Genomic DNA, 27,360 nt, shown 5'->3' with positions numbered 1-27,360 from the left:
TTAATGAGGTAAACATTTTTTTTAAATATACAGAAGAAAGAAAGAAAGAAAAACACGCGCCCAGAGTGGGGACCGAACCCACGCCTTTCGATTACATGTCGAATGCCTTCCCAATTCGGCTATCTGGGCGACTGTGTTCTCCTTCACTTTCTGGGCTATTTATATTTACTAGAAGTGTATCTGCCGCTTGAGGGTGGTAGCCAGCGCCACTCTGACTACACGGGGAGAAGGGGACCTTCTTTTCCACCCCCGGGGCGTGACTCGAAGGTCTACAGCCTGTCATGAGCGGGTAACTGGCGGGAAACCCTCTTATGCTACCTAGGCATCAAGGCTGCCAGAGCCGAGACCCTCACTACGCTTTCGCAGAATAATGTAGTAAGGAAATGTGGGGCTCGTTGAGGAAATACAGAAAGATAGGTCAGCAGTCTACAACGCCAAAGGAGGCATGGGGGTGCGGTTAGGCTCTTTTCTTTTCAACTACGGTTAATGAGGTAAACATTTTTTTTAAATATACACAAGAAAGAAAGAAAGAAAAACACGCGCCCAGAGTGGGGACCGAACCCACGCCTTTCGATTACATGTCGAATGTCGAATAGCCGAATTGGTAAGGCATTCAGAACTCAACACCGTTGAGTTCGTCTCGCAAGGCGCCGCCGCTTTGGATTCTCCGCCGATAGGGAAAACGACACCCCTTTCAGCGGTGTAGGGACCGACAAAGTTGCCGTGGGGCGCTGCCACTTGCAAAAGTAAAACCAAATGAGGATCACTGCATGCGCCGTGGTTGTAGATGTTTATTAGCAATCGACTGGTGTAGGTACATGCCGTCCATTATAGAGCAAGTGTTGGCGCAGCGAGAGGAGACACTCAAGTTTAAAGCATGGAAATAATGACAAAAGGCACTCTGCAATATAGCAGATCTACGGGGACAACTTAGTACTTTGAAAAAAGACATACAGACTATCATGTCGGAAATACAGCAAGTTATTGAAGTGTTCAGTCCTCATGAACCAAAGTAAAGAAAAAACAGGCTCATTTATTGGCCCACTGCAAAACCACGAGACATCAGATGCTACAATGAAACTGTCGTAGCTTCACTGAAAATGGTCTAGTAGTCATGTCGCAGTTATCTTCTATTTGTCCACTCGACCTTGTTCTGCGGGAGAGCAGAAGCCCGCGTGGAATTCCAAGTACGGAGCCTATATGGTCGTAACGTCACTTATACCATCCCGAAGTTAACCGCAGGCTTCGAATACACCTGAACATACAGGAGTGTCGGTGCAAGTCTTGTCAGTCTGTTGAGCCCCAGTGGGATGCAGCAAATAATCCAAACGGAGACGTCGTCCTCGACCACACTCCACGCCAAAGTGAAAAACCCGTGCCGGTGGTTTCAGCGTACTACCGTTTTCAACAAAGGCTAAGTTAAGTTTGGTTCGTTGTAGAGGTGGGTGGTGTCGTCGTGGAGGGTGGTGGAGGACTCGATGACGAAACGAGGCAAGTACATGATGAAAAAAAAGTCTATTTACACTTATTTACAGGCGACGACGAAGCATGAACATAAAATAACACAGGACAATTAAAACTGGATTACAAAAAAAAAGGGCGCCGCAGCGTACAAGGGGGGTATCGCGGCACAATCCCTGATGGGTTCCCGGAGGCCAAAAGGGTGCCGAACCGCCGCACTGTTGGCTGGAAAGGTGCGTGGGGCTCTGGCGCCCAGAAACCACCACGGGAGCGAGTCTTCGTGCAACCGCTCGCAGTCGCAGCTCTTTACAAATTTGTTGAAGGATGCCCGAACAGCCGCCTCCCCACCGCAGCCGCCTCCCCACCGCAGCCAACCTGCCAATTAGGGTTTTGACCTCCGTTCCCCCCCTGTCCGTCCCCGGAGGTCAGGAGGACAGGAAAGCCTTCCCCGACGCCGCGTAAAAAGCCGCCGGCGAGGCCCATACAAAGGGTTGCGACTCGCTGGCGTCTGCGGAGGCCACCCGTCACTCCCGCCGAAGGAGGGGGACACAACAAGGCCACGACAAGGGAGGGGGTCATCCTCCCGACGGGGCTGATCGGAGCTGTCATCATTACAGGCTAGAATTTAGCTCCCTACAAATTAACCATTCGCTAACACTCGAATCGGTCTTCACAGCTTGCAACAAGATACCACTGAATATCTTACCCTTGCTAAACTGGTTGTCGTAAAAGATAACTCTCCTGACGTGTACGTGCGAATTCCTGATTGTAATCCAGCTGAACAGTACAAAAGTTTGCCGTAGTAATGCTTATGCCACCATCAACTGAAATGTATTTTAATCACAATTTAACACGCCTCAGCAATGTCAGCTCGTTTAGTTAGTCGTCGCCCTAAATGAAGCAAGCCAGTGAAGAAGCGTAAATCAGTGAGTGGGTGTAGGAACAAATGGTTCCGGAACAAATGGTCCCGGAACTTATGGTCCCGGAATTTATGGTCCCGGAACAAATGGTCCCAACTCGAAAGTAGGAACAAATCGTCCCGGAACTTGTGGTACCGGAACAAATGGTCCCAGGCACCTTTTCGGGCAAAATAATCCTATAAAACTCCACCTGGGTTTTCTGTTCAAATTTGTTGCATCTTGCTGGAGTGTAGTTTATAATTTCTTTATTCCTTTTAATTTTTTTTCTTTATTTTTCAGATTCCGTTGAACCGGTTATCTCAATTAAAGCTATTATAACGATTAAACGCGGTATTTCTGTCAACCATGCATTTTTGTGCTAGTGCAGGTAGTGCAGGGCATTACACGATTGGCCCGTTTGGGTTTTTTTTTATTGGTGTTTCCGCAATTTTTCTCCTGCCTTTTTTATTTTTGTCTTCGCGTTTTTGATACGTTGAAGACGAATATTTTTATTTATTTCTTCTCTCTCTCTCTCTTCCGTTATTGGATTTCTGTAATGTTTTCATTTTTTCTGTTTTCAACTTTTTGTTTATCAAAATGTCGTTATTTCAATTATCTGCCTTGTCACTATATAACCGATGAATGTGCTCCTTGCAAACACAGGGAAAAAAGTAGCCACGTACGCGAGAAACATGCGGCTCCATCCATGATTTACAGAATACGTAGAGAGGCATGGCTCAAACAGAAGCGCCATCAGTTTCTTGTGAGTAAGCACTTCACGGGTGCGTGCGTAGTGAGTTCTCTTGCCCCTCCCTCCCGTCGGAAGTTTTCTCAGTCACCGCAACTATTTCCACGCACGGCCAGACCCCACGCTCCCTTCCTATTCAAGATAGTTTGAGTCCGGCCGTGTTCCAGCAAGCCGCACCTGGCGCGGGACGCCGCTAGTAAGCGAGGTTGGTGACAGGCACAGTCTCGACACATGCGGACGTCTGATCGCGAGCATCGGCTGAGCCGCTGGTCAAGTCAGGCTGTCGCGACAGTCAGCACCATGGCCAATTTCTTCTAAAGAGGGCAATGAGGGCCATCTCAAGCAAAGAAATATGTTACCGAAGCGAGTGCACTTAGAGCCACTAAATAAGAAAATTATGGCAGCCCGTTATTGTATTCGCTTCAAATACCGGCCGAGGGCTCCCCAGTACACGTTGCTTTTGATTGAAATGTCTGCAACTAGTTTACCTGGTATAGGCTCCGTGCGCTGGTATGGTGGCGACACCAGCGCCTAGACAACTAGCGCCATCTACGGCACACTGGAGGCGACTGTGTGCCCAGGGGAGCTCCGCGCCGGGATGCCGACGGCCGTTGTCATCGTCCTGGTCGACGCTGGCCTCACGGCTGTTTTTTGACATCTAGACCGACGCTCACTGCTGCTGCCATCAGCGGCAACCACGTAAAATCGACAAGGGGGCCATATTGCAGGTGAGACGTCCGTATTACAATCCCGCGATAGCACCCAGCCCGTCATCATGATGCCACCAAAGAGAAACCGTCGCCCTACCGCAAAAAAAAGCAAACGCAGATGCCAGAGGTAGCATGGTGCAATGCGGCGGCTGTGACAGCTGGGTCTACTCCTCGGACACGTTATCCCCGACCCTCGAGGAAGCAGACGGAGCAGATTTCAAGTGCAAAATATGCACAACGTTGCACGCCATACAGGCGAACATCACGCTACACGAAAAGAAACTGAGGGGCGATCTCCAACTGGAAATCGACAGCCTAAAATCACAGTTGCGAGAAATGGAAGCCCACAACCAAGAGGAAGTAGAAAACCTCACGCAGGGCCTACGAACTGAGAGCGACCATTGCAAGGTGCTGAAATCGGAGGTGAAGGCACTCCGAAACCAAGTTAAACTCACCGGGAAATCAACAGACAACGTGCCAGAAACCCCAATTCGCCCACGCAATACGCAGACGCCCACCCCAACTTCCTACTGCCTCGACTCTGCTCCTGAAAGCCCCAAGACCCCGGAGCCGAATAACCAAACGCCAGAGCCGGAGAAACCAACAGGGCCACTTAACACCAGAACTCTGTGGTCCAATGTGGCGGGAACAAAGCAGCGCAAAACAACAGCTAAAGACTCAGCTGAAGAGTACCCCCCTCCTGAAGGTACTCACAACACGACCTGCAGCAGACCCATGTCAGGCGATGGGCACCAGCCGCAGCAGCAGCACCAAGGGCCCACGCGTCGGTTCTGTATGATCCTGGGTGACTCAAATGCCCAGCGTCTGAAGAGGACAACGTACCAGTCAGTGAAGGACCGACGGGTGCGCATCACCACCAGATCAGGGGCCAAAGTCGAAGAAACGCTGGTCCGGGCAGAGGAAGAGATCGCCCGTGCCAACTCGACCAGCACAACACTGCAGCTAGTGCTCCATGTGGGTACCACAGATATCCTTCAAAAGGAGGATACAACAAAGTTAGCTGAACTGCTCCGCCAAGAACTCGCGTCATGGAGCGAGAATGCACCTCAGCACTCGTACTGTGTCTGTGCTATCCCTGAAATTAACACACGGGGAGCAGAGATCGAGAGGGAGTGCTGCGAGTGGAACGCCAAAGTAGCTTCCATGTTCAACACCTTGGGTCGTGCGGTGGAGTTCCTCCGACTTGCGGAGTCATCGGCGCAGGGGAACATGGATGACATCCACTACGACCATCGCCTGGCAGACGACATTGGGCACCAACTAGCCCAAAAAGTAGCGTTTGTTTAGGTACAAACATTCGTCCCGAAAAGAACAAAGGATATCAAAAGAAGACCCCCCTGCCTCACCCCGAAGCCATTCAGCAGTGCATCCACGTAATGACGACTGCGTTTGGATAGTTGACGTAGAGCAGTCAATGGCGGTAAGCCCAATCATGCCTCATCCTCTTGTACCTGCTGATGTCAAGGACAACGCCGACATACGCTACCTCAAATCAACACCAACTTATTAAAAACACAAGAAAAAGACACCAATACACCAGGCACAAACACGGAAAAGGTAAACAAAACTTAACTATACGCCTTCTTAACATTCAAGGAAACAATGAGCTAAAATGGGAATAAATCCAAAACCAAATGACGAAACAGCACATTGATCTATATGCATTGACAGAAACTCATCTGAGGGAACAAGAGGAACCAAATTTGGCAGAAAAATTCAAATGGCACGGGCAAAACAGGACCAAGGGAGAAAAGAGAGAAGGGGAGTCGGCTTTATATGCCGTACCCCAAATCTACAACTAGAGCACACCCCTAACAAATGTAAGGAACACACATCGGTAAAAATATATCTGGCAGATTGCTGCCTACATGTATGTGTTATTTCCATGGCCACAAGCCAAGGAGACCCACAGTGAAACGACGAAATCTATGACTGTATCGTGAAAGATATCGAAGATGAGCGCCAGGGCCAGCCTGTGCTCCTGCTCGGAGACTTTAACTGCCATAAAACAGAACTAGAAGGTAAAGACAAGAATGCCTCAGGCTTTCGTAAATTAATTGAACACTGCAACCTACGTATTGCCAATTTGGATGAAGCGAGCCAAGGAACGTACACGTAGTTAAGAAATACCCGAAAAACAGACATTGACTACGCCCTCTATAACAAGCTTGCGGTCCAACACAATATAAATATTACGTCACTACATATAGACGAGGAGAAGCTAGACAGTTGCCCGTCGCACTGCGCGGGTTCATCGCTGTCACCTTTCCGCTTCATTTCAAGGGAACCGAGATAAACTTTTAAGAGCGAATGCTCTTTATAAGCGACCCCAAACCATCCACCGCCGGCGGCGTCGGCGGCGTTGGCGTCCGCAGTGCTGTTTAAAGAAAAAAACAGCATCCGGCGCCAGGTTTCGATCCGAGGACTTTGCGGGCCGCAGCGCGACGCGCTACCGACCAAGCCACAGACGCGACGGTGATATCAGTGTTAGACGCGCCTTATATCTTTAACGCATTCAAACTACGTCGTCAGCGGCGTGCGTTGGCGACTCAGCGGCGTTATAGCGGCTTGATAACTGCGTGGTGTACACGTGATACTACAAACCCGATGGAAGAGATGGAAGAGAAGGCGGCGAGGGGGTGGGCTGCGGGGGCCGAGCGCAAGCGCCGCAAGCGGGCCGACAACCGTGCATTCGCACTTTCACATTCTCCCCCTCGGGGAAATGCGGGGGAATTTTTTTTCCGTCAGCCTCCTCGCGATTTTTTTTAAATGTTACGGGAGCCGTAGACCCAAGAATACATACAGATATACGCACTACCAGCTCGACTTTTTCATGACTGCGGAATCTCCGCCGGTATAGCCGCTCCTTCGGGCTGACCAACATCCGATTTTTGACGGCGCCGCTGTTCGGCGGCGCTGCGGTCGCGCTCGAAACACCAGCCCACGGAGCCTATTCGGAATAACAAAAAAGACGAGCAAAGGAAGCAAGCGAGGACGTACATGTGCGACAAATATTTGTGTACCGCATTTCACTCAAGTAAATTCAGCCTTAGCAAATATATTACATATCAACAGATGCAAAATACATTGTGCACAGATACAAACATATAAACATAAATACATTGACCCCCTTCCTTCCCTCATACAGGCGCTCATGCATGGGAGCAGTAGTGGTGGGACCATTTCTTCCTAGTTTGAAGTTGGGACCATTAGTTCCGAGACCATTTCTTCCGGGACCATTTATTCCGCGACCGATCAGTGAGTAGTAGCGTTGAAGTCGATATACTACACGTGCGCATACAGAAGCTCCCGCGTACTGCTGAGCGCCTCACAAAAAGGTATTATGGGAAACGCCACCATTATTTCAGGAGATATAAACGTCACTGCCGAGAGACAAGTGAATAACAGAAAATTCCTTGGTCGAACGTTGGCCATATCAACGCCTTGGACAGGTCTGCTATGTCATGCTTGTGAAGCCTTTTTCGAAGTTCAAGGCAAAAGTGCCCAAAGTAGAGAAGATATGCTCATGATCTGACAACCCTGGAGTTGAAATGCTTTAAAGCGAAGCTTTCAGCCGCTCACCCAACACAGACAGCCGGAAAGCCGTTTTTTCTGACGATGATGACGACCAGGGGTGGAGTGAAGAAATATTAAAACGCTTTCCGTGGTCGGAATCGAATTCGAGTCGTTCGCGTCACGACCGACGTCTATCCGATTTCTCACCCCGGTGGACCCCCATCACACCTCTACACATAAGGTACGAATCCTGCTACCACCAATCATCATAAGTAAATCGGGTTCGCTCGTTTCTGGGTTGGTTCGCTTGGTGTTGGGCCCGATATTGGAAAGCTTCGCGCTCTTCCAACGTTTTCGATTATTTTTTTTTTATTTTTTAGTTTATTTTTTTGACGACCTCTTCTCGTGTAACTGCTGACAGAACTGCCCTTCCTGCCCTGACTGTTTTCGATGTTACTAGATCCTTGCACACATCGACTGGTCATGCACTATGTGTGAAAGAAAGCCCAAATCTGTACTGTGCCATGACGGAATGCAATGGAAAGATATCCGTAACCTACCACGTCATGGGCAAGAGGCACTCTTGACTCTTCTCAACCGATCCTGGAACACAAAAAACTTTGTGGCCGCCTCAAAACGATAATTATTCATTCCTGGCCAGACCGGGCAAAGACTCCCGCAAACTCAAGACCGTAGGGCCTATTGCATTGACCCCTGTCATTAGGCAAATTACTGGAGTGACTCACAAGTAACAGGATTCTGCGCCATCTCAAGCAGACAGGGTGGTTTCAGCCGGTTTTAATGGAAGCACATGGCTATATCTGGCTTCTCGGCCGAGTAGTGGGCCCAAGAGCTTGAATCAGTACTCACGGATATATCGTCGTCGTCCTCGATATTCCTGAGGTTTTTGACAACGCCGGCCAAGAAGGCATACACATCAGTAGGAACGCGCAGAAACAGCTTGACTGCTTGCTATAGCCGCCCTGACTTATTCGTCTCAACCTGCGGGACGCTAAAGTGCCTACAACCTGCTATCTTGAGAAAGGTGTTTCTCAAAACTTGATTTTCAAGAATACACTTCTTTTTGTCCACAAACCATGCTTATCGCACAGTCGGAATGAACTCCACTGCTTTTAGAGTGGCCTACGCCAGTTGGTGCTGAATCAGTCTGGTGCGACCTTTATCTCTGTAAGCAGCCTTGCGTAACCGGCGTGTTTAATCGTCCATCCGGTACGTTTGCTGATATTGTTACGTGCGGTAGAGGAGGGCTAAGTGCGCGCTCAAGACTTCCGCCCCCAAGACACCTCGTTCTCTTCCACTCTACTTAGCTGCTTCGTCGAAACACCACAGCCAACTTCGTTCCTCTTCATTTCACCAGTTCACTTCATTTTGCTCAATGTGCGCTGACAGCGTAACATCGCGAGGGTGAACAGCCTAGCGGCGAGCGACGTGACCTACTTGCGTCTTTGAACTGCTTCGGCCGTTTGTCAGATACTGCAAGATGATGTGTGTTCACGTCGCTCACGCGATTCAGCCCTGTAAACGGTAAGATTTAGTGCGCCAGCAGCTTTTCGCCCCATCCGCAATGACGCAAAGGGACCCAAAGCAACACCAATTCGCCTGTTTCATGTACGCCACGCCCTTTGACGGCTGTCGTAACGTAATCTCGAAAGGTCTTGCTTGGGTGGCCAGTGTACGCAATCAAGCGAGTCGGCGTGCTTTCTTAGCCATGAAAAATGTCTTGGAGATCCTGGGGTCGTTATGAGTACAGAAATAAAAGATGCTACCGAGAGAGCTGGCGCCGAACGTGCACAAACAAGGGAGAACGAGCTTGTGTCCGGGCGTGTTATATGCGTAGGTAATGCAAGGTAAAACGTCGTCCAAGATTTTTTTGTTTGGAATCCGCATACATGGCGACTATGTTGATAAGAATCATATTGGTGCGCTCGATCAGACCATTCGTCTGGGGGTGGTACGATGTGGAATGGCGAAACTGTGAGCCATCAAGGCGAAGGAGCCCCTCGGCAACATCAGCGTCCGCGGTCACTGATGCTGACCCCAGGCGAACCATGGCGGAGCAGAATAAGTAGAAAGTTGCAGACCTGCAGTGGCGTATGCAATCGCAGCTGTGTCCTTGTAACGCGAAAGGTAGTCCACGCGCTCAATCATCCATCGGTTAACCATTACCGGATCGAGGAAACTGGCCAAAGGAGGTCGATGCCGCCTTCTGAAATGAAAAGCGCGGAAGAGTTACAGATTAAAGCAGGCCGGGCGCGCCGGACCTAGTTCATCGTACCTCTGACATTGCGGGCGACTCGCAACGTATCTTTCGGTCATATGACGCATTTGCGGCCACTACGTTCTGCTGCACATTTTGCATGCACGGGTGATTTCAATGCAGCTGGGGTTAACTCGTATTCAATGACCTGCACTGGTAGTGATACCGAAATTAACAAAGCGCTTTTAAACTGCTCACTCTCCGCTGGGATTAGCCAGATTGTAAATTGTAACACACGTTCGAACACCTTATGGGATTTGGTTTCAGTGCAACTGTCACGCGGAATTGATTTATGAGATAGGTGAGGGAATATCTGTTGATGCTATAATGTTAGTTTTCACCGCCTAAACCGAGATCAGTTATTCCAACTTTCCCTGACTTCAATCAGGCCGATGATAATTCTGTTATCGCTGCAATTTCAGACATTCTCGAGGCGTTCAATTAGCTGAGTCACACTTGTGAGGTCAACGCTGTTGTTGAATTCTTCTAACGGCTTGTGACCTCGTGCACACTGTGCTTCATTCCAATAAAAACAAATTTCTCAGTAATACTTGGGCAAATCGCCACATCCTGCACTTTCGTGCCAAGTGGGTCGGTTGAGGCGATCGACATGTTATAATAATTTCGATACCCTTATGCAATTTAATAGCGCTAAGGAGGAGCTTCAACAGAAAACAAATTCAGTTAAATGGGTTTATTTTCCAGTTCAGCTTGAAAGCTGACTTGAAAGTAAAGCCCCGAGAATTGGCGTTCTGTTCTGCCCTAAATCCAATTACAGTTTTCTTTTACCACTTATTTGACGCAGATGACATCTCAAATCCCCGTAATACTGTTTTAATTCCAACTATAATAGCAGAAAAACGTATTCCTTCCTTGCTCAAAGTGTTTCTCTAATTACAATTGCTGCATGCGGAATCTCGAACCTTATGACGAATCTTGATGCAAAAAAATGCAATGGTCCTAACTACGTTCCCCCGAAGCACTCTTCGTGCATCGCGCCCTTTGTGATTTCCAGATGACTCATCATTATCTCAGACCGCCTTCCCCAGCTGCACCAGCATGGGCGCGGTACCCCCATCGGTTGAACTATATCTATCATGCTGGAACGAACGTTCTAAGTGCCGCGAGCAAGCATCACTTGAACGCTTGCTGTGACGCTTACTCCTATACCCCATATGCCTTGGCCTCGTTGTTATAATAGTCACCCAATCTATTCTCATGCAATCTCTTCAGCGAAGCATGATTTCTGCCGCACTTGCGATGTTTGTCTACGAGAAGTTAAACCACATGGCGCAACAAATTCGCGTCGAGCGAATCGCGGACAACGGCAGTCACGGGGATTGAATGTGGGGGCGTTTCGGACGACGCAGACAGAGCACGCCGTCGAAGACCAATCGACTGGCTGTACCGAAAGAATAACGCAAACGCTTGGACTTTGGGCCTTTGTGAAGGAGGCTTACCTCGTGAATAGAACTTGAACTTTATCTACCCTGAACCCCTGCCCCTATTTTCCCCAACAGGCCAGAGTGCCATCCTTTTTATGATAAATTTATTTATTCATTCATTCACTACGCGCACAAATGCTTGCATAAAGCTTCGAAATCACGCCTGATTAGCAGATCGCTCTTTTTTCTCGCTGTAGTGTGCACGCCTGGCTCAACGGCGTCGTAGGTTCAAATGCAGGTACATTAGTCTGCCCTTAACGGTTGAAGGACTACAGGTTTTCCTGCTCAATTTAATCCAAGCTCCAGCCAATTTAATCCAAGTGCCATCTACTTTAATCCAAACGCCATCACATTTAATCCAAACGCCATCGAATTAAATCCAAATGCCAACCAATTTAATCCAAGTGCCAACCAATTTAATCCAGCTGTTGGAAGGTTGTTCAGGGGTGTTTTGTGCGTCATTAGGTGAGCTTTGCGGGCTTTGATGCACGTGGTGTGATGAAAACGTGGTGTTCCTTGTTGTCTTACGTGCGAAATATCATATGCGCGTAGCTTAGTGGAAATTTACTAACATCCGCAGATCAGGAGAGCGGTCTCGTTTGATCTGTAGGTGGCGTGGGGTGATCGTCTGCGAGATCGTCAGAAGTGTCGTCTGCTCGCGTATTGTCACCCCAGCAGATTTGCCAGCGTATTCTTACGCGAGCAGACGACACTTCTGTCGCCAGCAGTTGATATTTCTGACGATCTCGCAGACGATATTATAATTCGGAAATATTGCTTAACACTGCAGAAAATCAATAATGAGTTTTTACCAAATAAATGTCTTAAGGCATTGTTACGCGAGGAGCAGACGATAATTCTGACGCGAGTGACACTACGCTGGCAAGCCAGGTGGCGTAACAATACCGAGACAGACGATACGTCTAAGAAACTCGCAGACGATCGCAGGCGATCGCACCACACGGCACCGACGGAGTAAAAAGACCGCTGTCCTGGCCTGCGGGTGTTAGAAAATGTCCCGAGGAAGACCGAAGAAAGCGCTGGGTGAAGGCAAGAAGAAATACAACTCCGTTTCAAATGTCGACAGAGCCCGGATAGTTGAGGTTTATCGGCGTGGTGGTGACTTAAAGCTTCTCGCTGAGACGCTTGGCATAAACGTCAAGACGGCCATTGAGAACATCAGTCGCGTTTAATGTGCAGCGTATGACAGACACAACTTTTCGTTAGTTCGTGCTGCCATTAACATGGAGAATATGTAACCACATTCAGTACGATCGCTACATATTACACCTCGAGATATCGCGAGGTGTCGCAAAACTGTTCACTTGTTACTCGTGTGCTGTAATGTGAAAGGGCCACTAAATAAAGAATTTCACATGGTCGAGTCATATAACCGTTATGACCGCATTCAATTTTATAAGACGTGCGGGTCGTGTGTCATAAAAACGAGTAAATCAAAGGGGCTTATTTCATATTCGTTCGGCCATAACCGGGTAGCGGCAGAATCGGGGGGGGGGGGGTAAAAGTGATGAGATGTCTAAGTGATTATTTACCACTCTCAAGCCTGACTCCAACTACAGGTTTTCCGGCTCAGGTTAATTCAAATGTCCATAGCATATTTAATCCAAGCGCCAACCACTTTAATTCCTTCGCCAAAAAAATTTATCCAGGTACCACAAATATGCTCAGGAGAGCTTTGGGCGAAATTGGGCACAGCTTTCCGGACTTTGTTGCGAGCGGTGTCGTGAAAACGTGGTGTTTCTTGATCCATTATGGGCAAAATGTCTTATGCGAACAGCTCAATATACATTTACCAACACGTGCAGACCACTGCTGTGAGCTGATCGTCTGCAACAGTACCGTCGATAACACACGTCAGAAGAACTGTCTCATATTCGCGTAACAATGCCTTCACAACTTCCTTTGACAAAGACACATTACATAAATGCCCTTTGCATTTTGATTTTCAATCATTCAATGCTTTTATGCAGTGTTAAGCAATATTTCCGAATTATAATATCGTCTGCGAGAGTCAGAAATATCGCCTGCTGGCGACAGAAGTGTCGTCTGCTCGCGTAAAAATACGCAGGAAAATCTGCTGGGGTAACAATACGCGAGCAGACGACACTTCTGACGATCTCGCAGACGATCACCCTACGCCACCTACGGATCAAACCAGACCGCTCTCCTGATCTGCGGATGTTAGTAAATGTCCATTAAGCTACGCGCATACGATATTTCACACGTAACGCATCAAGGAACACCATGTTTTCATCCCACCATGCGCATACAGCTCGCCTAATGCCGCACAAAACACCCAACAGCTGGATTAAATTGGTTGGCACTTGGATTAAATTGGTTGGCACCCGGATTAAATTCTCTGGCACTTGAATTATATTCGATGGCGTTTGGATTAAATTAGATGGCACTTGGATTAAATTGGCTGGCGCTTGGATTAAATTGTGTGGCGAATGGATTAAAATGAGCGGGAAAACCTGTAGATATAGAGATTTTTTGAAATATATTGCGGCAGAAATGACTTATTCAGAAAGCAGAAATGTTCTTTCTTTCAAATAACTTTTCAATATTTCATAACGGGGTCTTGATAAAAGTCGAAAACCGCCGAGATTCCCGAGAGAAGTGTTGAACAAGCCTAAATTGTGTTCAGGGGTGCAGGTGTGCTCGGGCTACCTAATATATTAGCACTGTTATACTGAAAGGAATCTATTTTAAGAACACGGTTGGCTCTGTTGTATATCTGTTGCATCTGGCAACGTGCAGGGCTCAATAGATCGCATTCGACACAAGCCTGTACTTCGCCCCTACTCGGCAGCTGAAGCCAAGTGATGTGCTGCATTTCAGGGTCGCCCCTGCCCGCCGTCACCTGGTGGCGAGACATGAGCCTACTGGACGATGACTACTACAACAAGAGTGACGGAACGTCCCGCAACGAACTCGTGATTCCCAGGCTGGACCGCTCAGACGCCCGCGGTGTGTTCACGTGCCAAGCATCGAACACCAACCTCACGCTGCCTGTGTACAGCTCGGTCACCATCGACATGAATTGTAAGTGGCCTCTTCGTAATACTCAGACCGTGCTGTCGCAAGTGTAGCTCGCCTATATTAGGACAAACGAAATGGGACAAACCAGTGTAAAGATGTGACAACCTTTATCAACGCTAAGTGCGGACGCAGCCGAGTGCACGGCAACAATACGTGCACTGGGCGCTGCGTCGCCAAACTCAGTTGCCGAATAGAGTGTTTCCTTGTGTTATGTTAGGTCGTGTTAGCTGATATAGTACATCGTGGATAAAAATAGTAAAAACAATATTCTTAAAAAGACGTAGTGCGAAAAGGTGCACTGATGGGCGGCAGGTGGTTGTTTATTTGTGTAAATGCTCCTTCCTAATAGATCAGACCAACGCGCTTGAACAGAACGAAATGGCGGCGCTTATCACTAAACCATCTTTCTTAATCAGGTTGAACGACACAGCACGAAAAAAAACTGAACCAAGGTAGGGCGACAAGTTCTATTACCATCACTACGAAATCACGCCTCATTTAAAGCGACTGCCAACGCTTGCTCACTCGTCCACTCTCATCGGCAGTTTTTTATAGTGCCGAAAAGCATAAACTTTCAAGTCGATTTATTGGCCGGTGTCGTTTTACATGTTCGAAATTAAATAAACTGGAACGAAATCACCTATTTACAAAGTAACAAGGCGTCCGGCTTCAGTCAGCCATCGCGCATATATAAAGATCGACGTCTGACAAGTGGGCATTGGGAAGCCAAAACTGGCTGTACGTAATCAAAGCCTGTGCTTAATATGGCCTTTGCCACTGCCGTGCTGGTATTCGCGGTCATGATTAACGATTTCCCCTTGTCCAATGATTGGGTTTGCCAGCATCTAAAAAAAGCTGTTTTCTGTGTCCTGCGATGCTGCCCTTGCCACCAAACACAACACTGCTGCCTACAGAGTGCCGTCTCATGGATAATTGAAGACTGTCCCGCGGTATAGACCTTTTTAATTGCTTTGTCCTGGGAGCTGCCATTTTATCAGTAGACTGTGCTAGCAGCCCTGTAATTGGTGCAGTCAACAGAGAGATGTAACTGCCCATGCGGAACACAGCCCAGAACATGTTGTAGTCTTACTAAAGATAAACGGATGGGAAAGCTTTTACTCGAACGTTTTAAACACAGAAACGCCTGCGAGTGCGCACGCATATTCACGCGTGGTGCGCCTAATCTTGCAGTGTTACATCCTGGGAGACTTCTAGAACCCTAATTATTGACTACAACAGCGCGTCAGATTTTTTGGCTGAGAGCAATGATGTTGAACGCGGCTCTCTTTTCTCTAGGGTAACATTTGTCATAAAAGCAATAAATAAAATGTATATTACAAACTGGTTTAATCAGAAACATTTAGATCGCCAGGCCACACTTCGAAGGCAGACATAAAGAAAAGGATGTGAAGAAGTTAGGCAGCGGAAGAGCGCTATTATCGAAAAGGCTTTGCAAGTTTTGTTCGTTTGTTGGCAGGACGCAGTGTATGGACCAAAACATTTGTCTCAAACTTTTCCCAACAGTGAATGTGTGCCTCAGGTCTGTGATTTGAACTACACTAGAAACTGAAAATATTTCATCAGCAGCATCATAATCATCATCAGCAGCCTGCTTAGGTCCGCTGCAGCACAAAGGCCTCTCCCACTGACATCCAACCACTCCTGTCCTAAGCAAGTTCGAGTCCATTCTCCGTTCCCGAATTTTCTAATTTCGTCTTGTCCATCGAGCTATTAACCTTTACCTACTCCTAGACCCGCCTCTTAGTATGCACTCCTTTGCTATGGTGGTCCACCGGTTATCATTTTAGATGCGACTGCATCTCATTCACTCGCCTTGTCCATGCAGCGTCGTCGGTGTTGTTGTCGTCCGCCCCTCCCCCATTCTCCTAGCCGCGCGAGCTGCGCTCTCCGCCGCTCACCCCCGCTCACCCCCTTCCTCTCCGATGCCCTTCTGTCGCGAAGGGCATTGGATTGGATTCGAATGGATTGACTTGGCTTGGCTTGGATTGAATTGGATTTGGATTAATGTGGATTGTGTTGGATTGTGTTGCGTCATAGCCGCGGCAGACACACTGGCGCCGGCGCATGTGCAGTACTCTCTCTTCCGCGGTCTCCTCTCCTTCAGGCGCGCTCGCATATAACCGGTGTGCCGCTCTCCGGCGGCCTTTCGGTCGACGGTTGCTCTCCGCTTGCGCTTGAACCCCCCCTCAGCGTCGCATCACACCAGGGTTCCCGCTAGGGGAGGTGGGCGTAATTTTTTTGTCTTACTACAGAGGCAGCTCGAGTCCTTTTCTTTTTCTATGGTTGAACTATAATATCATCAAATCGAGTTTGTTCCATGATCCAGGTCGCTCGTGTCTTGTCCCTAAGTCTTATTCCTAACAAGACCGTTCAAAGCGCAAAACGTAAAACGAGGGACGACGAGAGGCACAGGGACACGCGCTACTTCCAACTAAGATTTATTAGGAAAAGAAGGCAAAATATATACACAGAAATCGTGCGCACACCGGTACATTCTTGAGGTCACGCCACGCACACCCAAGACACGCATGATAAAATCGGAATACGGTAAAACAACGATAAAACAAAATCACGAAAACCGAAAAAGGATAAAAATATTTGTTCGACAGCAGCTTGTGCGACACGTGCGTTCAGATTCGTATGTTCAGATACGAAAGTTCCTTTTCTGATAGAATTACGGATGGCTTGCTCACGCATGCATCCCCTCCGAGGCGGGCCATTTCAGAAGCTTCGATAAGTTCCCTTGTTAACTGGTTGTGATGTCTTGCTATTGTTACAGTCTGATTGAAGTCAGGTTTACTTTCTTTAAATTTTATACAATCTCGGCAGTGCGCACTAAGGTGCCCCGTGTTTCCACACTCTACATTCCATTTGTGCTCTCGCAGTCGATCATTTAAACACCGGGATGTCTGGCCCACGTATTTGCGACCACAGGAGCGGGGAATTACCTATACCCCATTTTTGGTACACGCAACGAACTTGTTCTTGTGTTTGACCTTGCAGGTCCTTTTCTGCTTCTGTCCTGGGGAAGTTTCTTTACAAAGCTTTGAAAGCTTTTCAGCAGCGGAAAAAACTACCTTCACATTGCTGCGGGCACCGATCTGCTTGAGCCTATGGGAAAGGTGGTGTACGTACGGGACAACTGCGGTTTTCCCCTTGGCCTGGTCCCTCACGTCAGCTTTGGGCGGTTCGTTTCTGAGGGAACAGTTTGACGTCTCCCAGGAGCTTATTTTCCACAGAGGTAACAAGCGCCAGTGGGTATCCCGCCTTGCCTAGACGACTCACTTGCGCCAACAGACTGTGCTCGCCCTTATGAAAGCAAGATTTGTTAAGCGCGTTTTTCAGGCAAAGGTTGGCGATGCCGCGTTTAACGAGTTTTGAGTGGCCCGAAGAGTGGGGAAGCAGCGGCTTCATTGATCGTGGCTCGTATTCCCCGCACACATGTTTGTAATAAAACCGAAGCCGGAGATCCAAAAACCTAATACTCTCACGTTCAGGAATCTCGTGGGTGATTATAAGCGGCTTTAAGGAATCCGTGAACACTTGTAGCGTTGTTGACACTGCTGTGTCAAGATCGCCGTTCGCGTCAATGAAAACAAGAAAGTCGTCCACGTAACGAAAGACGCGAGTGACCTTTGATCCTTGTAGCAGCGAGGCGACAGTTCGGTTCTTCGCTGCCAAATATAGGTCGCTGATAATGGGGGCGATGCATGACCCAATGCATACACCTTGCTTTTGAAGGAAGATGTTACTGTCCCATTCTGCATAGGTCGACTTAAGGTAAAACGAAAGCAGCTCCAAGAAACCTTCTACGGTCACACCTCCATTGTTTTGAAACGCCACTGCCCCGAAGGTGTCAATACTGTCTTCAACGCATTTCAAGAGTTCGTCATGGGGGAGAGGGTAATATAAATCCTTGGCATCAATGCTGAGGCCGCTTACAGAGCATCCACTCTGTTATTTCAGATAGTCAATCACCTCCTGAGAGCTCGTTATTAAAAATGGATCTTTAATATCTAACCGGCCAAGTTCCTGTTGCAGGAATACGGCAACAGTTTTTTGCCATGTTCCTCGCACAAGCTGCTGTCGAACAAATATTTTTATCGTTTTTCGGTTTTCGTTATTTTGTTTTATCGTTGTTTTACCGTATTCCGATTTTATCATGCGTGTCTTGGGTGTGCGTGGCGTGACTTCAAGAATGTACCGGTGTGCGCACGATTTCTGTGTATATCTTTTGCCTTCTTTTCCTAGTAAATCTTAGTTGGAAGTAGCGCGTGTGCCTGTGCCTCTCGTCGTCTCTCGTTTTACGTTTAGCGCTTTGAACGGTCTTGCAATGGAATACCAACTTGCCCAGAAATCCGACTTATTCCTAACATTCATTCTATGGCCCGTTGAGCAGGCATAAGTTTGCTTTCTATTTGTTTAGTAAGGCGCCAAGTTTTCGCTCCATATGTTATTAACGGCAGGATGCATTGGTTGTATATCCTTCTTTTGAGTGGTAGGGGTAGCCTATAATTTTCATTATTTGCGAGTGTTTACCGAGTGCTCCCCAGCACGTACCTACTCTTCACCGGATTTCTCTCTCGTGGGTGGGGTCAGCCCTGCCACCCTGTCCCCGCGGTAGTTATATTCTTGTACCTGTTCTAGCGTTTCCTTGGATACGCTGGAGAGGGCGCTTTCGGCACAGTAATTTATCATTACTTTAAATTTATTCATATTAATTTTTAGCTCCACGGTCATGTTTTCATTGTAGTTCCTCAAGCATTATTTTCAGGTGTTCTGCAGACTCAATTAGGAAGACCATGTCGTCTGGAAACCTCAAAAGCTCAAATGGCGCAGTGAATGGGTCGATTCAAATTGTTTTAGCTTGCAATATTTTGCGTATAGTGAAGTGGACTTTTGCGTCCGAGGCACTGAAAATATTAATATGCAATTTTGTGCTCTCGGTATTTTGCCTGCCGAGTGCAGCCAGAAGCTAATATCGGCAGTTCTGCAGGGGGTAAGGTGGCTTTTTTGCAGATGTGCCGGAGCGATAACTGGTGATGTAACTGGGGACCAGAAGCAGGGCGCGGTCACCACATAACTGGTGGCGCCCTAACAGTATCCACCTACTAACAATATCATAACAATAGCAACCTAAATTGACTCAAGTCACTCAACAGCTGTTCAGAAAGCTTCGGCGGGAACAGGTCGAGGTCTTCGCTGTGGTGCCCAACCATGGCGGCCAGTGCTGACTGACGCTTGTGGCGGGCAGTGCGGCCGCTGGACGTGAAGGTGACGAGTGCTCGGGACACCCTGGTGGCCGGGCACCGCGCGGAGCTGCGCTGCCAGTCGTGGGGCGCCCAGCCGGCGGCGCGCATCTCGTGGTGGAAGGGCGGAGAGAAGCTGACGCGCACGGTGGAGAAGGTGGACGGCAACGTGACCTCGAGCACGCTCGTCTTCGTGCCGGCCGCCGAGGACCACGAGCGCCTGCTCACCTGCAAGGCGGACAACCCGCAGCTTCCCGGCAGCGGCATCGAGGACTCCGTCTTCCTATCCGTCGCCTGTGAGTAGTGCCTCTCATGGGGCTGCCTCTGGTCAGGGCACACATGGGTCAAACACCGCTTTCGTTCTTGGCTCACGGAAAAAGAGAGCGTACGATCAGCGGAGACCACTAAGCAGGAGGTCGCTGAGGACTATGAGACCAAGTAGGAACAAGTGTTAGTGGTAACTAGTCTCCCACCACCACCCGAGCTCCTAGATGATGGCTGAGGCTGTCACCACGAAGAGGGTTGAAACAAAAAAACTCCTGGGTTGCGTTCATGCGTCGCCAATGACAATATTTCTCTTCCCCGATTTTGCCCCTTTCGCATTCTATTCTGTCGCAGAAATGTTAGACCGAAAGTGATTAGAGGATCAACCATACCTCGGAGCACTTAGTTCTGCTTTTGTGCTTCAACGGCTAGAGCCTACCACTTGCCCTCAGACTTCGCGTTTGCGTATCGTTCTTCACTTTCGTTTCATCATGTTCTGGCGTGGACTACTTTGACAGACGTACTGGCTCCACAGGTTCCCAGAATCATTGATTGATTGTAGGGTTTAACGCGCCGACGCAACGCAGGCGATGAGGCGCGCAGTAGTGGAGGGCGCCGGATTAATTTTGACCACCTGGGGATCTTTAACGTGCGCCGGGTTCCCATAATCAGACGTTAACAACGTGGCCGGGGAAGCTGGGCAAGTGGATGTTGTGTTCCTTGACCTTTGTAAAGCGTTTGACAAGGTGTCCCATAGCAAGCTTCTGTCTAAGCTTACGGCGATCGGTCTTCCCGCATATTTGGTTAACTGGGTTCGTGAATACTTAAAAAATAGGATGCAATTTATTAATGTAGGGGAATGCGTTTCTGATGCTCTGTCTGTCTCATCTGGAGTGCCTCAGGGCAGTGTGCTGGGGCCCCTTCTTTTTCTAATTTACGTCAATGATTTGACTGAAGTGGTTTCTGGTCCTGTTTCATTGAAATTGTTCGCTGATGATTGTGTTTTGTTTATGAACGTTCGTTCTGCAAGTGATCAGGCTATACTACAGGAAGCTATTGACAGCGTTGAACAATGGTGCAAAGATTGGGATATGGAAATTAACTCACAAAAAACAGTTCTTTTAAGAATAACGCGTAAAACGTATCCCAGCGTTTTCCAGTACCACCTCCATGGCTTCGCAATTTCAGAAGTTCTGTGTTATAAGTATTTAGGCGTCACTTTTACTCAAAATTTGACATGGTCCCAACATATTTCCGACATATGCGCATCAGCCTTTAAAAAGCTGTTTGTTAAAATGAAAGCTTAAGCATTCTCCGAGTAATGTTAAGCTCTTACCCTATCAGACTATCATCAGGTCTAAACTTGAATATGCGTCTGTTGTGTGGGACCCGCAAACTAAAAAAGATGTCCAAAGAAAATGCGTTCGTTTCATTTATGGTAAATACAGACGACAAGACTCCCCCTCGCAGCTCATGACCAACAATAATATCCCGACCCTAGAAACAAGAAGGAAACTAAACCGTCTATTGCTTCTTCACAATATACTGACCAAGAAAGTTTCGTTGCCTATACCTACATTCCTTAAGCCCTTAACCAGGAGAAGAACCCGTCACACACGAGATGACGCTTTAGAGCCTGTTTTCGCAAGGACTAGTTCATTTAAAAATAGCTTCTTTCCTCGTACCATAGAAGACTGGAATTTACTTCCTGAGTCAATTCTAGCAGCTGACAATTTTGCTAGAGGATTACAGCAGCACTTGTCTTGTTAAACCGATGGTATTGACTCAATACAGTGATGGTGTATCAGTGTGTTGGTACGATTGACGTTGCATTCTGATCGGTTTGATGATGTATATTGTCCATGTGCTGTTTTGTTTTATGCTGTTTTCCTGGTAGTGTTGCGTTTTTTGTTGTTGTTGTTGTTGCTGCTGCTGATACCGAGTAATGACCTTTGTATTCTTCACTTGCCCCTCCTGCTAGGGCCATTCTGGCCTGCAGTATTTTGAAATAAATAAATTAGGTATTTCGCTTCTGCATATACAATAAAACCCTACCGAATATGAAGAAAGACGGGGTTGCAAGACTACACGTGCCATACGTCTTGTACAGTCATGGCCAGATAAAACGCTATGATTTAAAATATGATTCAGAGCACACAAATAGCGTTATTTTGTTTCATGCAAGTGAAACTCACTCATGGCTTAATTACGGCAGCAAAGTTGGGAAATACCGCTTTCCTACTATACGAATAGCGCGACATTTTTGAACCTCCACGAACAATTTTTTCTTCAGTTTTCCCTGTTCGAGCCTAGTGTCAGAATTAGTCGAGTGTCAGCATTTGTGGTGTCTATTTCTTATTCGTGCTCCGTCCTTTTCACTCTGTGAAGGATGAACGTATTCCGACTCGCCAAATTTTGCGCCTTCATACATCTGTCGACGCTGCCTCTACAAGCACCTCGGACTGCGGGGCGTCTATTTCGCCGCACTGCGCCCCCTTGCCCGGCCAACGACCGAGTGAGACCGAGGAGTACCTGCCTCAGACCAGCCTTGGGTCAGCCCTTTTCAACAGTTCGCCGTCACCCTGTCCCTGCCTATTGCTCAGCCACCGCAGCAACGCCGACTTCGCACGTAGGAGGTGCCCTAGCCCACGAAGTGGAAGCTGGAAGCAGCAGCTTTTGGGGGTGAAGTTGCACTATTGCGGAAATCGAAAACCGTCCAACGACGCAACCACGCACCAAATACCAACACTTACGACGCAACCATGGCCCGACACCCTGTCCGAACCTCGACGTTTCCCCGCAACACGACGACAGCCACACGGCGCGACGCCTACCCGATGTGACCATGCCCATAATTAGCAAGACGAAGGCAACGACGGCGCGTAGCCATCGACCCCCAACGCGAACCATTCTCGAGGAGCCCAAAACTCGAAGACGACCACTTCTCACATGCGGCATCGACGGCATCAGCAGAGTCGCACAAATAGACACGGAGCCGACTTCAGTGATGAGCGGATCATCAGTGCCGAAACAGAAAAAAAGTTTCAAGTTTGGACGGTCCGCACATACGCACAGCAGGAAGCCATCTCCTTACGCCAACTGGAACGTGTACGTCACGCGGCACCATAAATGGCGCCACATACCCTCCTGCTTTCGTCATAATCCCTAAGCCCTCCCGCGACGTAGTTCTCGGAATGAGCTTTCTGACGGAGAATGGTGCCTTTTACTTGCAGGTCAAGTACATCAGTTTCCACGCCGATCACGCTATAACGCCACGGCCAAGCCCCGAACAACGTGCGGTGCCGTAGCGATCGCTGATGAACACGTCACCATGCTACCCTACGCGAGCTTGATGATCACCGTATATGTAACCAAAGTTTGCTTGATGACTACGGTGTGTCCGTCAGAAAAGGCATTGTGCGCTTCGAGCAAATTAATTCCCACGTTTTGGTCACTAATACCACCGAGAAGTAACAGCATATAAACATGGGCGCTGCAATTGCGTTCCCCGCAGAGGCGCACAAAGCGAATGACGCGATCACAGTCGCCTTCAAGCTTCCGCATTTCTTCAAGCCGGCGCTACTGCAAGAAAAACCGGGAAAGTTATGGGCTTTGCTCCGCACCTAGACCGAGTGTTTATCGTCGAACTCGAGACCCGTCCGACACCTCTAGCGAAGCACTCACTTATAGGCGAGGGTCGAGCCTGACCTACCCGACAGTCGCCGTACCGCGTACCTTAACACAAGCGGGAAGCCATCCGGACACAAGTCTAAGACTTGCTTGTCGACGACATTGTACAGCCAAGGAAAAGCCCCTGTTCTACGCCCGTTCTACTCATGTAGGAAAATTGCGGCAAATTACGGTTTTGCTATACTACCGACGACTGAACAAAATCGCCAAAAAGGACGTTTACCCCCTGCCACGAATCGACGACGCCTTTGACCGCCTCTGACATGAAAACACATCTCCTCTATAGATGTGAAGACCGGTTGCTCGCAAACGGAAATGGACAAGAGAGACCGGGAGAAGACTGCATTTATAACACCGGATGGCCTTTACGGGTTCAAGGTAATGCCGTTTATCTGTGCAGGCTACCAGCAACGTTTGAGAGTCATCGACACTGGGCTAGCTGGCCTGAAGTGGCACACCTGCCTCGCCTACCTCGACGATATTGTGGTATTCGCCCGGACTTTCGTCGAACACCTCGCAACGTTGCAGTCTGAACTTGAGTCCAATTGTACGTCGGGGTTAACGCCGAAGCCCGAAAACTGCCGCTTCACCTAAGAGGAACTGAGGCCTTTGGGTCACGTCGTCAACACCGCGGGAGTCCTGCCTGACCCGGCGAAAACTTCAGCCATAGAAAACTTCCAAATGCCGGAAGTCAAGAAAAGCGTGCGGCGATTCCTTGAACTGTACGCGTACTACATATCGGGGCTTCGTAACAAACTTCGTACGCATTGCAGAGCCGCCCGCGCGCCTGACGAAAGCTACAACCCCTTTCTGCTGGAAAGACGCCCAAGAGGAAGCATTCCGCCAGATGCAACAATGCCTGCAAACCCCGCCTGTACTCCCTTATTTCGACAAAAATGGCGTGACAGAAACGCACACAGTAACAGTGACGTAGGCTTCGCTGCCGTCCTCGTCCAGAAGCTAGCCCCTGCGGGAAAGTATTCGCCTCTGGCAGACCGTTCAAGGTTGTGAGAGACCACCACGCACTGTATTCGTTCACCGCCTCTGCCCGTTTCGGCGCTAGAGATTTCGACTGAAAGAATTCGACGATGCGATCGTCTATAAATCCGACAGGAAGCGTTCGAACGCCGCCTCCCTATCTCGCGCCCCCGTCGACCCAGCATCACAGGACCACGATCGCGATGGTGTGTTTTTCGGAGTCGTGACATCGAGCGACCTAGCCGCCGAGCAGCGCGCTGACACCGAGTTACGCGTCATGATCGACTACCTCGAAGGAAGCAACATCACCGTTACAAGAGCCTCCAAGCGAAACTTGCCAGCATTGTTCCTCAAAACTCCGTCCTCGTAAATAAAAGTTCAACCCCGGAGCGAGAACGAATTATCTTCTTGTCATCCCCGCAGACCTTCGTGTCGAAATTTTCAGTGTGCCACGACGACGCATCTTTCGGACATTTCGGCACAACACGCACTATTGGAAAAACTCAAGGCAAAGCAATACTAGCCCCGCCTTACTACCGATGTGTCCCACTACGTCCGGAGTTGCCGTAAGTGCGAGCGACGAAAAACGACGCTGACGCGACCCTCCGGACTACTGCAGCCGATTTCCGTCCCATTGAAGCTCTTCCAACAGATCGGAGTGGACCTTCACGTTGCGAACGGAGGAGTGTATTGTCGTAGCGACAGACCAAACGCGCCACGCAGAAACCGCCGCTCTTCCGAGGGGAATTGCAAGAAGTCGAAAAATCCTACATGCACCTAGTTGAGCTGCCACGTGGAGTCTCTCAAGTCCTACGGACTGCCGGACGGCCTTCACTGCGGAGCTCTTGCAAGGAGTCTTACGCTACAGCAACATGGATCACCGAAGAACGACGGCGTACCAACTCCAAACGAACGGGGTAACGGAACGCATGAACAAGACGATCGCGGATATGCCGTACGTCTACGTCAAACATAAGAAGTGAAACAAAATTCTTCCTTGTTGGTGAACAAGTTCTTCCATGTTGGTGAACAAGTTCTTCCTTGTAGTGTTGGTGTTGGTTTTTCGATGGTGAACAAAACGGCTAACCAGGAAATTACGCAGATGACACCGCTGGAGGAAGACTGCCCACCACAATGCTCGACGCCATGCTTTGCCGCACGTATAAGACGGCGACCTCAACGCAGACGTCCAAGCATACCAAAAGCGAGCGGAGGAGGCTCTCCACCTTGCTCTAGTTCGTATTACGGACCGTCAGGAGGTGGACGCCGGACGCTCGAACCACCAATACCTATTTGCCGAATATCACTCAGGTGATCCTGTGTCGGTTGGAAAACTAATTCGGCGACGCGGTCTCGGTGAGAAGCTCCTGCGACGGTATTTCGGACCGTACAGATTTCAGCGACGTGTGGCCAACTTACCTACGAGGTTGTCCCCGACGGTGACTCCGGTATATTACGATGACGCACGCGGCTCGATGTCGTGGTCGTAGTTTATAAGATGATGGACTTTTTACTGTTTGGACTACTGCTTCGTTTTTTTTTTTGTAGCAAAAGCTACACTACGCTACCTCGGGCAGTCTTCGCACGGTGACCAGTTTTGACCTTGAGAGCTAGAAGTCAAACCACATCCGCTTCCGCAAGCGCCCGCCACGGAGCAGCGGCCCGATGGCGCGAGAGATTGGCGGCAGGGGAGAGATAGGCCTGGAGGGAATGGAGACGGGCGCAGGATCCGTGTCGCCACCTGGCGGAGGAAACTGCGCAGCGATAAGTGCGCGTCAAGAAGGAAGGCAAGGAGGCCACGTGCGGCGATGAGCCGTGTGCAATGGGGGAAGACGAACATACAGCTGTTTAAGCCTTGGTGTTGTTTAAGCCTTGAACAGCGGCGAGGCTTAAACAACGCCGTTAAGCTAAAAAGAGGAAACACGCTATTGTTGCGTACAGCTTCGCTACCTTGAAGTCGTTGCGTAGGGTCGACGCCCTCATTGAGAGAGGGTAATGCAGTGAACTATACCTTCTGTTTTTTACTTGTGTTGGCAGCGTATGAAGCTGCCTTATATCAGCTAAAATTGAAGGGCGCGTTTCAGTTTCTTTGTTGTGTATGCCGGGCAGTCCATCTCATTTTATCGCCGGTTTCACTGTATCGCCAGTCCTCACTGGATTAGAACGTTCGTCTTTGACCTCCAATGTTCTATATCTGATTACATGGTTCTGGAACGATTAAAGCCGAAAGACAAATGCTCGCAAAGCAAACACTGCGCTATTCGATTCACTGACACTCGCCTGTGCACGTCACGTTCTGGACTGTGCTTCGTTGCCGCGTGTGTAATTTTTTAGTTCTGAGGGGAGCACAAGGTCGGCCCAATAAACACTTGTTCCCTGAAGACAGCTGCTTCATTTTAGGGCGCCGCCTTTTGGCGCCCGTCGCCATCGTCGTTGTAATCGAGCGACCGATGGCAACACCGAAAAGTGAAAGAAAGCAGAGGAGGAGACTGTCGCGAAATTGGGAGGGGAGGGCGGTTCGCTGTGGCGGCGCGAGACGCTTCTCCAAAAGTGTGCGGCGGGGAGGGGGCAGTACGCTGTGCCCGCACGAGACACTCGACTGCTCGGCGCTTGGCGGAAACGTGACGGGGGCGTGCGCGTGACTTTGATGTGCGTTCGCTTCCTAAGACGCAGCTCGCAGTCCCTTTTTTGAGACGCACTTCGCGCCGCCGACGCAGAGGCTCACCATAGCTGCCGTTGAGAAAACCGACGAGTAAATGCTGCCTCAGCGCACTGCAGCCATCAGGAGTGAGTGCTCAACTGCGACAGAGGCAATCAGTCGAGCGCTTCGTCAGCCGCTGCAGCTAAATAAGCTGCCAGAGCGGAGAACGCAGAGCGACTGTTGAACAATGAGCCAGGCAACCGGTGCATGTGCTACGGCAGCAACTGCAAATACAAGTTTTCTGTAACCATACAAATATGTCCATATGAAATTCTTTGCCTCAACACATTTTGCACAGTCAAAACAGCTAAAGAGC

The 27,360-nt window shown here is 49.0% G+C and overlaps 1 protein-coding gene across 3 annotated transcripts in view; it reads left to right on the top strand.

The window, feature by feature from the left end:
- Window positions 1-27,360, top strand: part of LOC144179492 (neural cell adhesion molecule 2-like) — a 408,645-nt gene that overhangs the window by 295,211 nt on the left and 86,074 nt on the right. For all 3 annotated transcript variants that reach the window (XM_077707865.1, XM_077707866.1, XM_077707863.1), the window contains 2 exons: window positions 13,941-14,144; window positions 19,417-19,707. In XM_077707865.1, coding sequence (XP_077563991.1) covers window positions 13,941-14,144; window positions 19,417-19,707 — 495 coding nt within the window. The remainder of the gene's footprint in view (window positions 1-13,940; window positions 14,145-19,416; window positions 19,708-27,360) is intronic.

The sequence above is a fragment of the Haemaphysalis longicornis genome, unplaced genomic scaffold (assembly GCF_048455015.1).
Source record: "Haemaphysalis longicornis isolate Haplotype H1 unplaced genomic scaffold, Haemaphysalis longicornis Haplotype H1 scaffold_4, whole genome shotgun sequence".
Classification (NCBI taxonomy): Eukaryota; Metazoa; Arthropoda; class Arachnida; order Ixodida; family Ixodidae; genus Haemaphysalis; species Haemaphysalis longicornis.
This window is presented reverse-complemented; position numbering and strand designations above follow the sequence as displayed.